A 12,168-nucleotide genomic window follows, 5' to 3' on the forward strand; every position below is an offset into this window, starting at 1 on the left:
AGGATATCTGAAACTAAGTACAACCAGCAATTTCCCTCTGCCTATTCTGTGATTTCCCATGATCATTGGTTTTGTAGGGTTCTGCAATTCAAACAGAAGTTTTTATTTCTTGCTCTCCCAGTTCCTTCACGTAGGTTGTGAGGAAAAGGGAATAATTTTAGAGATCAAATTGAGAGTTTTAAGGATGTAAAAGTACTCTTATGATTGTTCCTGCTCAAGCTTAACCATGTTTTAAAGCCCCTTTCACACAGAACCAAAATAACCTGACAAGTTATTTATTATAATAAGGGTTTTGAGTTCTGTGGTGTGAAATTATTGTGCCACCCAAAGGAATTTGAGGCAGTCATCAAATACTGAATATTTTCACCTATATTTATTTGGGAGGAAATCTGTGGTCAGGACTGGCCTTGCTTCCTATAATGGTTCTTTAGATTCAGACCTCGACTAAGGCTTGGAAAAACTGCACTGCACAGATTTTATGATTATACATAGATCAGCACACGAGCGTGGTAAAACTGATGCCTTGTCCAGAGGACCTTGCTGGAAAATGAATTGCAAACACTACTCATTCTCGAGTGGAAAAAGCTTCTCAGTTTCTTTACTGGAGAATCTGGAGCACTGGAATGATATCTCAAGTTCATGGTATGTATCCTGCAAACATCACCAAGTCTCAAGACTTGGTCAGCAAATCCTCCGAAATTATGCCAGTTTGCCTTTTGCCCTCACACCAGTGTACACACAATGAGCACTTGGACACATGTGATAAAGTGGTGATTTTTTGCTTCTGTTAGCTGATTCTTTAGGAATTTAAAACCCTGAAGAAACTGTGACACAAGGAGAATAAAATCTTAACTTTGCTTGTATGACAACCTACACAAAGTGCACATGTCTGGGGAGCTGCAACTGACAGTCCTTTGTGAAGGGTTGTGTTTGAAAATTTGTGTGGTGACCTCTGCATTTCTGTAGCTTCATATTTGAACAGATGTCAATTCACAGAAGTGGATTGAGGTTCTTTATGTTCTTAAGTATGTTTTTGGTTTTTGTTAGGCTGAGGGGTATTCCTAGAGCTGTTTGGGGCTTGAAAAAATACACCATCCATCTAATTGTAAAGTATAAATCCTAAGAAAAGTACATAAGGTGAAAATTAGCTGGGAAGTACCAAAAAATTATTATTTCCTCCATATAGTAGGAAGGCTAGCAATGTAACCTTAGAGAAACAGGGTTAGTAGAGGCTTCCCAAAACCAGTAGATCTTCAAGAGGAGTGAAAGAGATGAGACAGTAGAACATTTCACACTTATTCAATGCCACTGCAAACAGAGAGGGCTTGAAAATAGCAAAAAGCAGAAGAAAACTTGTGCAACCTCCTCTCTGCTGGAGAGGTGGGAGCAGGGCCCCTGCCCACAGGACCTGGCACCGTGTCACAGCCATGCAGGCTGGATCCCCTGCAAAAAAGTTGACCCCAATTAATATGCAGAACGTTCTGACTTTGCTTACATGATCAATGCCAGTTTTATTAGAATCAATTTTTAGAAACTACTGACTCATGTCAGCTGACAGGTTATGTATGATTAATAAGCAACATAAGAAAACAATGTTTAATAGTTTAATGGCTGTAAGTGCAATGTAAAATTATTTAATTATACAAATTTAAAATGCTGCAAAGTCTTTACAATCATACAGTTCTAGAATTTAAATTGTATTACTGTGATAATTTGATGTCTAATGCTGAAACATACTGAACAACTCTTAAAAGTTCTGTGCTTGACTTCAACTTCTGAATAATTAGTAGACTTCAAGGACAACTTCATATTCTCCAAGCACAGAGACAGAATTTGTAAAACAGTAATGTTATGAAACAAATCTCATTTGAAGAATAAACTCTACAGAAAAACAAATTATTAATAAAAAATCCAAACACTGAAGTAAAAGCCTGAATCCTAAAAAGGATAAGGCTGAATCCTAAAATTTATCTAAGCAATATTTATCATCAGTAATAAAAATAATAGATTAGATGAAACTGTAATACTTTGTCTAAAGTACGCTAAGGCTATGCTCAAACTCAGTTTGAAATTAATTGAATGGACAATAATATTTTTATTTTTAATACATTTAGGCTTCTGGTTTTGTTTACCTGTTTTGCTTCAAAACTCTAGATGAAAATTAAGTTCATTAACTCTTTTTCTAAGTCTGAAGAATGGGACATGCAATATATGTGATGAAAGCCAAGCAGCCACATTCTACTCACAAACTACAAAATAAGCTGAACACAACAGTTAAGCATCTGACACAGATCAAATACTTCCAGCTTATAAGTATTTTTACACAAGCACTTCACAAAATATTTAACACTAAAGTCTAAATATCCATGTAATTCAAATATATTTGTGATGCTCCTAAAGGGTTAATACTGTCTTGTTCCATTTCTTACATGTAGTAATTTAGCTGTGAACAAAAGCAGCTCCCCGCTGGATACCTTGGCTAAAGGAAACACAATGAACTGGTAAAAACCAGTTTTATCTCACTGCTGTTGCCTAGGGCTACAGACAAAATGAAGTAAAAAAATTCACATGCAGAGTATTAGGTGCTTATGAAAGATCCAGCAGCGCTGTTGCCTAGTGATTCAGCGAGGAATCAGCACAGGCCAATGAGGTGTTTGGGTACTGAATAACATCCCCAATGACTGCTTTACATCTCCTGCAATTCTGTCATACACCCCCATGATTTCCCAGTGGTGAGAATCACTTTCAAGGGAACCTGTCAGGAAAAAAAATAAAAATTAAAACAAATAAACACATCACATATAGCAAGATTACTATTTTTGCTTTTCCCTTTGGATGTGATACTGCTCTAGATTACATGCCTATCCAATGTGAAATGTTCTTCATTTTTATTAATACTCAATTATTGCTACAATTCTGATAAAAATACCTTAACAATTTAAACCAACCTTTAATTTTCAAACTGCAAATACATGCTACTGAACTGCAAGGAATACACTAAAACAAAATTCATCTTATGCTTTTAAAAGAGCTACAAATGATGATTTTGATGTTTATCATCAGCAACTTCAATGCATCTGCATAAAGATACAAGGGTTTTTTACCCCCCACCCTCCTTTTCAAATTCTGGGGTATTTTTGTTGCTGCTTTGGTTTAATTTCAGTTTGTTTTGCAGTTCCTGGTGCTCTTGTACACAGTAGATTTGTTGACATGAAAGCTGCCTCATTAGCATGGACTATATTTTGGGGAAAAAAAAAGCTACTTCAAAGCTAAAGCATCCTTTACCTCAAAGAAGAAAAAGAGATTGCTCTCCATTAAGACTGTATGTGTGCTCTACTTTAGTGACATATTGTCGCCATATTAAAAAACAATATTCATATTAACAGAGTACATAATACATATTTAGCTGAAGTAAGTCTGCTGAAGGAGAGCAGGAGCATTTCACAAAAATCTTTTCATCTTCAACATCTCTAATCCTAAAAGACATTTTCCTACTGTATAGAAGGGTAAACAACATGAACAAAAAGCAAACTTTTCTTTAAAGAGCACTCTCGATTTCTTCTCTGAGATCAAACTTTATGTTTTCTATGTGGCCTCTGTCACTGATCTCTTTTTGAGGCTTCAGGGGAAGGTGAAGTATCTTCATGATGGATGCAGTCTAATGTGCTGCACAAGCAAAAGTATGTCAGGACTCCTAAAGTAATTTGCTTAGGAAAAGGAGATTAAACAAGGGTAATAAAATGTGTATCTCCAAATATTCCTACTGCCTACTAAAAAGTCCTAATCTTTGAAAGCCCCAGATAACTACTTATTGTCCAAGAATGTGTTTCTTTTCACCTATTAAGGCATAGTTGGTGTTTAATAAAGAATTACTGTCCTTATGGGAATGACATATTAAATCTATCTGTTTAATGCATTGAGATGGATTTGTCAATGTGTGATATTAAAACACTTTGGACAGAGGTGAATAACAAGGTATGTATTTGTCCACAGGACATTGAAACCTTCTGCCACTTACTGGTTAGTCTGAAAAATGTAACACTAAAATGATATTCTACCCCTGTAACTATGAACACTCTCAGTAACCATGTAAACATTTGTCTTTCTTAGAAACCTATTACAGAGCTCATATTTATTTCATGACCATGACTTCCTCAGACAAAGTAGGAACATTGTTACCTCTGAAAAAGGCACCAAAAGGTCTCCTAAAACTATCCAGAAAGGACTATAGTCTTGCTATTCACTTTATATGCCACGAATATCACCATATTTGGTTATTTTAAAGAACCTTATAGCAGCATGAATGCCAGGTATCTAATACAGTAATTGAAAATACTTAAATGTAATATACCTTGAAAAATACTCCGGCTTCTTCTTTCCTACCCCCGCCCCAAGCAATTTGTAACAAAAGAAGAAAGGCAAACACAGGCGTACAACGTAAGCAACCTATAGAAATGCAGTTTTCAAAGCTTGGGAGTATCAATGCAAGAAAATTTATAATCCCAGTGTGGCCAAAAAGTCTCACTGGACCATATTTAGTAATGAGGAATGCAAGATCTTACAAGGGTTAAGTGAACAGTGAGGGGGGAAAAATAAGTATGGGAAGTAGAGTAATTTAGATCTTGGATACCCTTCACTATCCTTTCTCAATTTTTATGGGAAGGATGGGCTCCCTAAGGACCTATAAAGGGTCTTGCAAGACCTCCAGAGAAAGCCTCAAACTGGCTGCAATGCTGCAATAGATACAGAAGAACTGGAGGAAGAAACACAAAACAAATTATCAAGTCGTTTGCTTTTTCATCTGTTTCTATTTGTGTAAGTCTTTAAGTTCCAACCATTTCTGAAATAATGAGAATAAAGCTGTTTCTGTCCCTGAATCTTGTTGAGTATTCTGCTGAGTGAGTGACCTGGCAACACCAAGTACTCCATTTGTCAGGAAACTGGAAACCCTTGGGCTGTTCCTCACTGAAGTTTAGGGATTACCAGGAGCTTCAGTCTTTTATCAAGCAACAGAAGCTGAGCAGTAGGCTACAGTGACGGGTATCAGTTTTGCAGAGAGAAAAACATAATTATTTTATAACATAATTACAATTAGATCCAATATATAGATAGCTGTGTAGTTATCTACTCACTTTTTACAGACGTTGGTCAGGTAGATGATGTCCTTTACCTTTAGCAATGACCAGTGACTTTGTCTGCTTTGTGCATCAGGCAACCACATGGAAATGTTAAGTAGACTCATTTTGTAAGTGAAAATTACTGAAGAAAGATCTTTTGCAATATTTTTTCAGCAGTAACGAATGCCTGGCACATCCAGAAAGCCCATTAAAGGGACATATTTCTCACTCTACCACACCCAACAGAAGTTTCATGGCAATGAATGAAATCGATTTTTTAATCACCATATGCATTGCTACAACAATCTCCCTTTCCAGAAGGGAGAATACCTCCTTTCAGTTATTTTCCTTTGGAATTTTTATAGTAATTTGGAAAAGCAATTACCACAAATATGAAAATGAAACTATTGAAGTGAAAAGCAAAATAGTTGTTTCTAGATTCCCAAAATGATGATGACGATGATGTACAAAGCTAAGTACGCCTCAGAAAGAAATGGGAATTCAAAATTGTCCCTACCTTCAGTGGCACCTCCAAGGCTGTGGTTTCCTGCAGGGACTCCATTGTTCTTTTTACCAGTGCTGTAAGGTAATTTTGAAAATCTACAGCTTTATTTTCCATGTTAGAATTGTTATACATATATATATATATATTATAGTTTTTTATATTCTGTTATATAATACCTTCATTTCTGCATAAAAAATTACCATTTACAACCTTTTCAGATTATTTTAAAGTGATATTTTATCTCTTGTGAACAGTTTTATTTCTTTTTTAAAATTGAATTTTAGGGTAAAATTTGCAGTATTATTTAATTTATATAGCTCATATATAAAGAAGTACAGCACTACCACATTTCATATGAAGGTATATAGAAAATGTGTGAGTACTCAGTTATCAACTTCACTACTCATAACTATCGGTTTGAAGACATTTTATATTTTTTCATTTTCTTGTGCAGCATAAAATTCACGTTAAAAAAGAAGCTAGGAAAAAAGCCCACAAGAATCTGAACTTTTAAAATATTTTACTTTTCAAAGTAAAAAGATCAGAGCCAAATTTTTAAAAAATTCATCCCTGTGGGATAGTGGAGCTATCAGGACTCGAAACAATTAAACTTCAGTATAATTCGTGTAACTTAACAACTCATCATGCAGTAACACTATGCTCACTATTACTGTGCAAATGCACTATAATTATGCCAAATCAATCATTTGGGATCAGATTTGCCATCACTGGTCCTGCTAATTAGTATTTTGCTTGACAAAGATTGCTGCTTCAACACATATTGTTCCAATGAAAATCAGAGTCAGTGGATCAATAGCTTTTAAAAAGGAAGACATTTTTGGCCAGTGAAAGTGAAGCAGGAATACCAGGTGGCCCTAGAACCTGCACTGCTCTGAGGATGGATGACTAAATAATGTATGTTGTCATGTGCCTCACAGACCTGAGAAAGAGCAGGGTCTGTGATATGAGCTGGTAACTGCAGGAGCAAACCCCACATGATTACTGAGCAGCTTCCTTTGAAGTTATTCCTCACTGCACATCACAGTTCTTTGGCAGCTGAGGTTAGAGGCAAAGGAGTGACAAGAACTCCAAGAAGCTGTGAATGTTGTTGCTCTGGCTGCTGCCAAAACCTTTTCTAATGATGCCAACAATGAAGAGCAGTCTGTAATGTTTCACATCATGTCACTGACACTGAGGCTGGCCTAATAATAATGATGAGGATAACCAGCTTCTGCCTGAACAGTGCTCAGACCATGCTGGCACTCAGATTTGTGTGCTAATGAGCTGTCATAAGCTTTTCCATGAAGTCCGAATTATGCAGTGACTCAAAGTACCAGCAGATCAAGTGCCAGAGCTGAGGACCAAGACATTTGTTGGCACATCTACATACAGCTACACCTGTAGACTTGGTTCATCTTGGATTTGCGGTTCATGGTTCATGATCCAGCGTGGGACAGAACAAATTTTTGGAGCGCAGAAACAAACATTGCAATCCAAAGATTGTGAAAGGAGAAGTGCTGGCCTAAATAATTACTCATTTGTAATCCAGTCCAAGTCAACATGGCTATTAATAGTTGGACTGCCTCTGTCTTGAGAAGCCCACTCTGAATTTCAACAAGCTGTCAGCTCCAGGAGGTCAGCAATGCAGCAGATGCTGGGGCAGCCCAGCCAGGTGGGATGGCTTCAGAAGGCTCAGTGCGTTGTCAGTCGGTCCTGGGTAAACATTTTTTCCAAGCTAAGACTGCACAATTTTGAGAGGCTAACACCTGAATTCTGCACTTCTCATACAGGATCACTCAACTCCGTATGTTCCACCAGACACTTATGAAGGGCACACTCAGCTCTGTGCAGCTTAACATTCATTGTGTTCTTAGATAAATAAGCAGGAATAGAGCATTTGAGCAATGAGAGGAATAGGTCTTCTTGACAAAATGAGTTCCAACAGACACTAAAGATGGAGCATGAGTCAGCAGCATCACTTACTGGGCTGAAATATGCGAGTGATATGACAAAGACTGCTGCCTGCCTGTGCACTGAGACCTGTTTTCCCCAAGTTTTCTAGACCTCTGAATTTGACTAGTTCTGTCCCATTTAGCTGTTATACCCAAAAGGGGATTCATGATGACAGCAATGACTGCAACAGCTTTCTCTGTTGGTTCACACACTTTTCGCTCTAAGGCATCTGGCACAATCAGAATTCTGCTGCATTCTTAAATACTCTTAATTTTAAAATGTACAGATTAAATTGGCCACATCAGTGAACAAACCCAATGGTTCCTCATTCACTTTGACAACCATTAAAAACCTCTCCATGGGTTTGCTTCATTTTCTTCTTTCCTTTTTTCCCTGCCAGTTCAGCTCCCTGTTCCCTTTCTCATGTCACACTGACTTCTTCTCTACCCAGAGTTTAGTAAAGCCATTCATTTCAAGCAATCTGAAGTTGTTGTGCCTGCATTTCAGCCTTTTGAAACCACTCCTTTGCAAATACCAAGAAAAAGCAGCTGGATTGCCATTCCTGTTCAGTGGTCTGCTAAGACTGTAAACAGTGAAGAAGGAAGCATTTAAACTACATTATAGTCTTTGCACAAAAATGAATAGATATAGTGGCTGAATTTAAAATTTAGGCTGGAAATCTAAAGTTCTAGATTTTGGAGAGACAAAATTCTGGAATAGTCCTTAGTGGGAGTAATTTTTCGTATGAAGATGATAATTTATAAAAGAGACCATATGGCATGGGGTATGTAATCACAGGAGAGGTCCCTTTTAGTCCCATGTACATAATATCCGATTCTCCCACTACTTTCTCAAATCTCCTTGAAAATTTCTCTCTTTCTCAAGGCTTAGAATAAATAATAAGACTATATATTCAGTATAATCAGACAACTATATCTTCTTTATCTCAGATACATTTTAGAGTGTAGTCACTAAAAAATAGAATTACAGTGTTTAAATAGATCTGTCGCTACCAGTCTTAATTTTTTGCTTCTTTTCTAAGATTTAGACTGGAGACTTTTGGGATAATGATTATTTCTGTTCAGTCAAGAATCTAGTAAATCTGGGGCACATAAATTATTAATTTTAAAATGTTCCTTTACAGCTAGCTATATACTGCAACGGCATCTGTAAAATGCTGTTCTCCCAATCTTTGCAAGTTATCTCTCAAAACCCATAGTCAGCAATTAGGAGAATTGTTATACTCATCTTGAAATGCTTTGTAAATGCTAAATATGCATGCTAAAATATTATGTATTTTAAAAATGGTGACAGCAAAGTTAAAAGATTATAGAGGAACTGAAATTTTAACATATGTTTTAACATATATTAGATTTTCTTGGTACTGACCAGAATAAATATGCTTATTGAAAGTGCTGTGAATAGAAACAAAGATAAGACACGCATGCCTGCTGTGGAACAAAAGCTTATTTGTCCCTATCGAACTGAAGACATTTTTCAAGTGCACTCACCTATGAAATTATAACTCCAGAAACATGTCAAAGCTGGCCAGACATATGATCTATGGAACAGGGATTTTTGCAAATTGAAAGCTATCTAGAGGCATCTTTAGTTTACGCACCAGTGTTTTTCAAGTTAGAAAACAGCAGCTCAGAGGACAGAAAATGTCACTAACTTTTGATGACCAGTCCATTCTTTTGTTCTCCTGTTACTGCAGTCCCCTTTTGAACATGTGCACATTTTTATGCAGCTGCCTCAATACCCAGCAAGCATAAAATTGTAGCAGAATAAAGTGAAATTTCATGTAATTTGTATATGAGCCAAAAATGTGTACTGGCAGATGTTAAAGTCTAAGATACTTTTCTTTAGGTAGCAAGTGATCTTAATACCAACATAAATAGGTTTAATTTATACTGATTTTTGGTGGGGTTTTTTTGTGGATTTGCTTTTTTTTTTAACTGGTGATTTCAGTGTTCTTTAATTTAAGGTAAGTACGTCAGCTGAAATATTTTATACCTGGTAAAATATTAGAAAAATTGTTTCAAATTCTACATTGTCTATGTACCAAAAATAAGAGCAGAAATTCTTTAATTCTATCAATACTGTATAATTATAAATGAGTTCTAAAAAAAAAACCTTTAAAAATTACTCTAATGTACTGTGATATTGAACACAAAGCACTGAAATAGATATATTTCTACAAGAAGATGTTATTTCAAGTACCAAGTATCGTTCATTTAATTATCACTAATGGAAGCAATCAGGCAGACAGAAAGGCATGGAAGAATCCACAGTAATTGCCACTGGCAAAGTTCACCTTTCAAACCCACAGCTATTTATGGAACACACATTAGAAGCCAGATTCTACAGTTGTAACTACAGGTATCCCTGTACTGTAAAAAAAATAATAATTTTGCGTTTCTTCACCATGAAGTGTATTCCCCCTTTTAGCTGTAATGCATCCAGCATAATCCAAGGACAAGCAGGTATTTCAAACATAGCATGGAGTGTCAGAAACACGAAAAATTGTGTTCTGCCATTCCTAAATACTCTCCAGAGTCTCTGCACAAACTCTTAGTCTGATTTGGGGACAGTCTGTCTACCTGATTACACAGACTTCAGGACTCAGAGAAGCTGAGCCTTCTCAGATCCAAGAACCCAGTTTTTGGCATTCCCATAATATCATCTGCCTTTCTGCTTCCTGGGCTGCTGGAGAGCTCAAGATGTGAGGAAGCCAGACAGGCAAGCTGGCCAGAAACCAGGCAGATTATTGATGGTAAAACTGAGAGCCTTCTGCCCAAGCCAAACAAATTTCTGCCAAATGTTTTGATCTGAATTTCCCAAGCACCCTCTAATAGGAAATTAGGATTTTAAAAAGCTCTTTGCTGTCATGTTCTTGTCCTAAACAGAGAATTGAGGGAAATACTATGTCACATCTTTGATGAAAATGGCACCATTCAGAGTAGTGTGTGCTTCATTGTATTTCAAAGTATGTCAAAGCTTGGGCAGTCAAAACCTTATTATAAATAAATTATGTTCTGCCTTGTCCATTCAGAGTGAGCCATATGTGTACTGTAAAACTGTGGGCAATGGATTCTTTTTGAAGAAGGTATTATTCCAAAATACAGATAAGACCTTGTGATGACCCACCTCATGCAGTACTTTGTTCAGAAGTAGATCTAGAAGAAAAAGAACACTTCTTTGCTTGCCTCTTGTTTATTAGATTGAAAATATTCCAAATCATCTGTGCATTATTAGATGCACTATAAATGGGATTTCTCTATATTGAAAATTCTTATTGGAGCATATGAAGTCCTAAGCAGGACTAAAGAAAGTGTCAGTACTAGGATTCCTTTTGCTTCTAAGACTCTCCTGAATGGCAATTTTCAGCTGCTATTCAGGAGAGTCTTAGAAGCAAAAGGACATTTTAATGTTGTGAAGCAATTCAAAAGAGACTCTTCCATCAGGGAAATCTGCTGAGAAGGCTTATATCCTGCACTATGATCTAATGAAATAATACTATTTATCTTTATGTTCTTAATTTATAAATCTTAAAAATACTTTAAGTTTCATGTCCATTCTACAAACAAGAAAAAGGAGACATATATTTATTGTTGCTTTCCTGAAAAAGTAGATCAGAAACATGACTGGAATCAGAATGTAAGCATGCTGAATAGTAGGCCAGTACTTCTTGGATCACATTAAATGCAGGAGAATAACAGCACTGAAGTGTAATCCATTAAAACCCTCAAACACTGCTCTTTAGCTTCAAGTCTTTTTTGAGCTTTGTGACTGTACAACTGAGATTTCTCTCTGGATCATTAAACTGCAGGCTGGAAAATGCAAGTCAGCAGATTCTGTAATTTAAAGTTTCTGAATGGACAAAAGCTCATTAGATATGTAAAAAGAAAGCTGACAGCTAAAGAATATTGGCAAATAAAAGTAAAAGGAGTAAGGATTTTTTAAAAGGGTGAAAGAACTTGAGGTAAAGGAGATGAAAACCATATTTGGACTTTCAAAGCACTTAAGTGAATTAGGAGCACACATCCTCCTGACACTTCTTTGGTTTAATGCTCAGATATCTAATCTGTTACCTCACTTAGCAGCTCCTGAAATAATTGGAAAATATTAGGAGAAAAGAGTGCTCCTATTTAGTTTCATCTGAAAGGAATCTAGGTCAACTGTTCTCAGGCTGCTCTGTGATGTGAACTGAAACCATTCACACCATGGACTGGGACAATATCAAGATCTGCTTCAGTACTACCTCTGCCTGGAAGTGAGATGCCAGTGTGGATACATCCTTTTTCTGCCTATTCAGATCAAATGAAAGCCTCATTAATGACTGAAGAATCACCACCTCCATACCCTTTTAAGACACCTTGGATTAGTTCTTCTTCTACCAGTAGCAAAACTATTTGCAAACCAGAGAGTCAGGGAGGTTGAAAGGAACCTTTGGAAGTTACCTGGGTCTAGCCCTGCTGCTCAAAGGGGTCAGCTCAAGCTGGTCGCCCAGGATCTTGTCCAGATGTCACATCTCCAAGGATGGAGACTCCTCAACCTCTCAGGGCAACTCGTGCCAGTGCTCAGCCACCC

General features: G+C 36.8%; 1 protein-coding gene across 1 annotated transcript in view; it reads right to left on the reverse strand.

Annotated features, from left to right (window-relative positions):
• Nucleotides 1-1,479: 1,479 nt before the first annotated feature.
• POLN (DNA polymerase nu) overlaps nucleotides 1,480-12,168 on the reverse strand; it is an 83,144-nt gene continuing 72,455 nt past the window's right edge. The window contains exons 21-22 of the mRNA XM_014895179.2: nucleotides 5,635-5,696; nucleotides 1,480-2,755 (exon numbers count right to left, since the gene is read on the reverse strand). Coding sequence (XP_014750665.2) covers nucleotides 2,687-2,755; nucleotides 5,635-5,696 — 131 coding nt within the window. The 3' untranslated portion in view covers nucleotides 1,480-2,686. The remainder of the gene's footprint in view (nucleotides 2,756-5,634; nucleotides 5,697-12,168) is intronic.

The sequence above is a fragment of the Sturnus vulgaris genome, chromosome 4 (assembly GCF_052056855.1).
Source record: "Sturnus vulgaris isolate bStuVul1 chromosome 4, bStuVul1.hap1, whole genome shotgun sequence".
Classification (NCBI taxonomy): Eukaryota; Metazoa; Chordata; class Aves; order Passeriformes; family Sturnidae; genus Sturnus; species Sturnus vulgaris.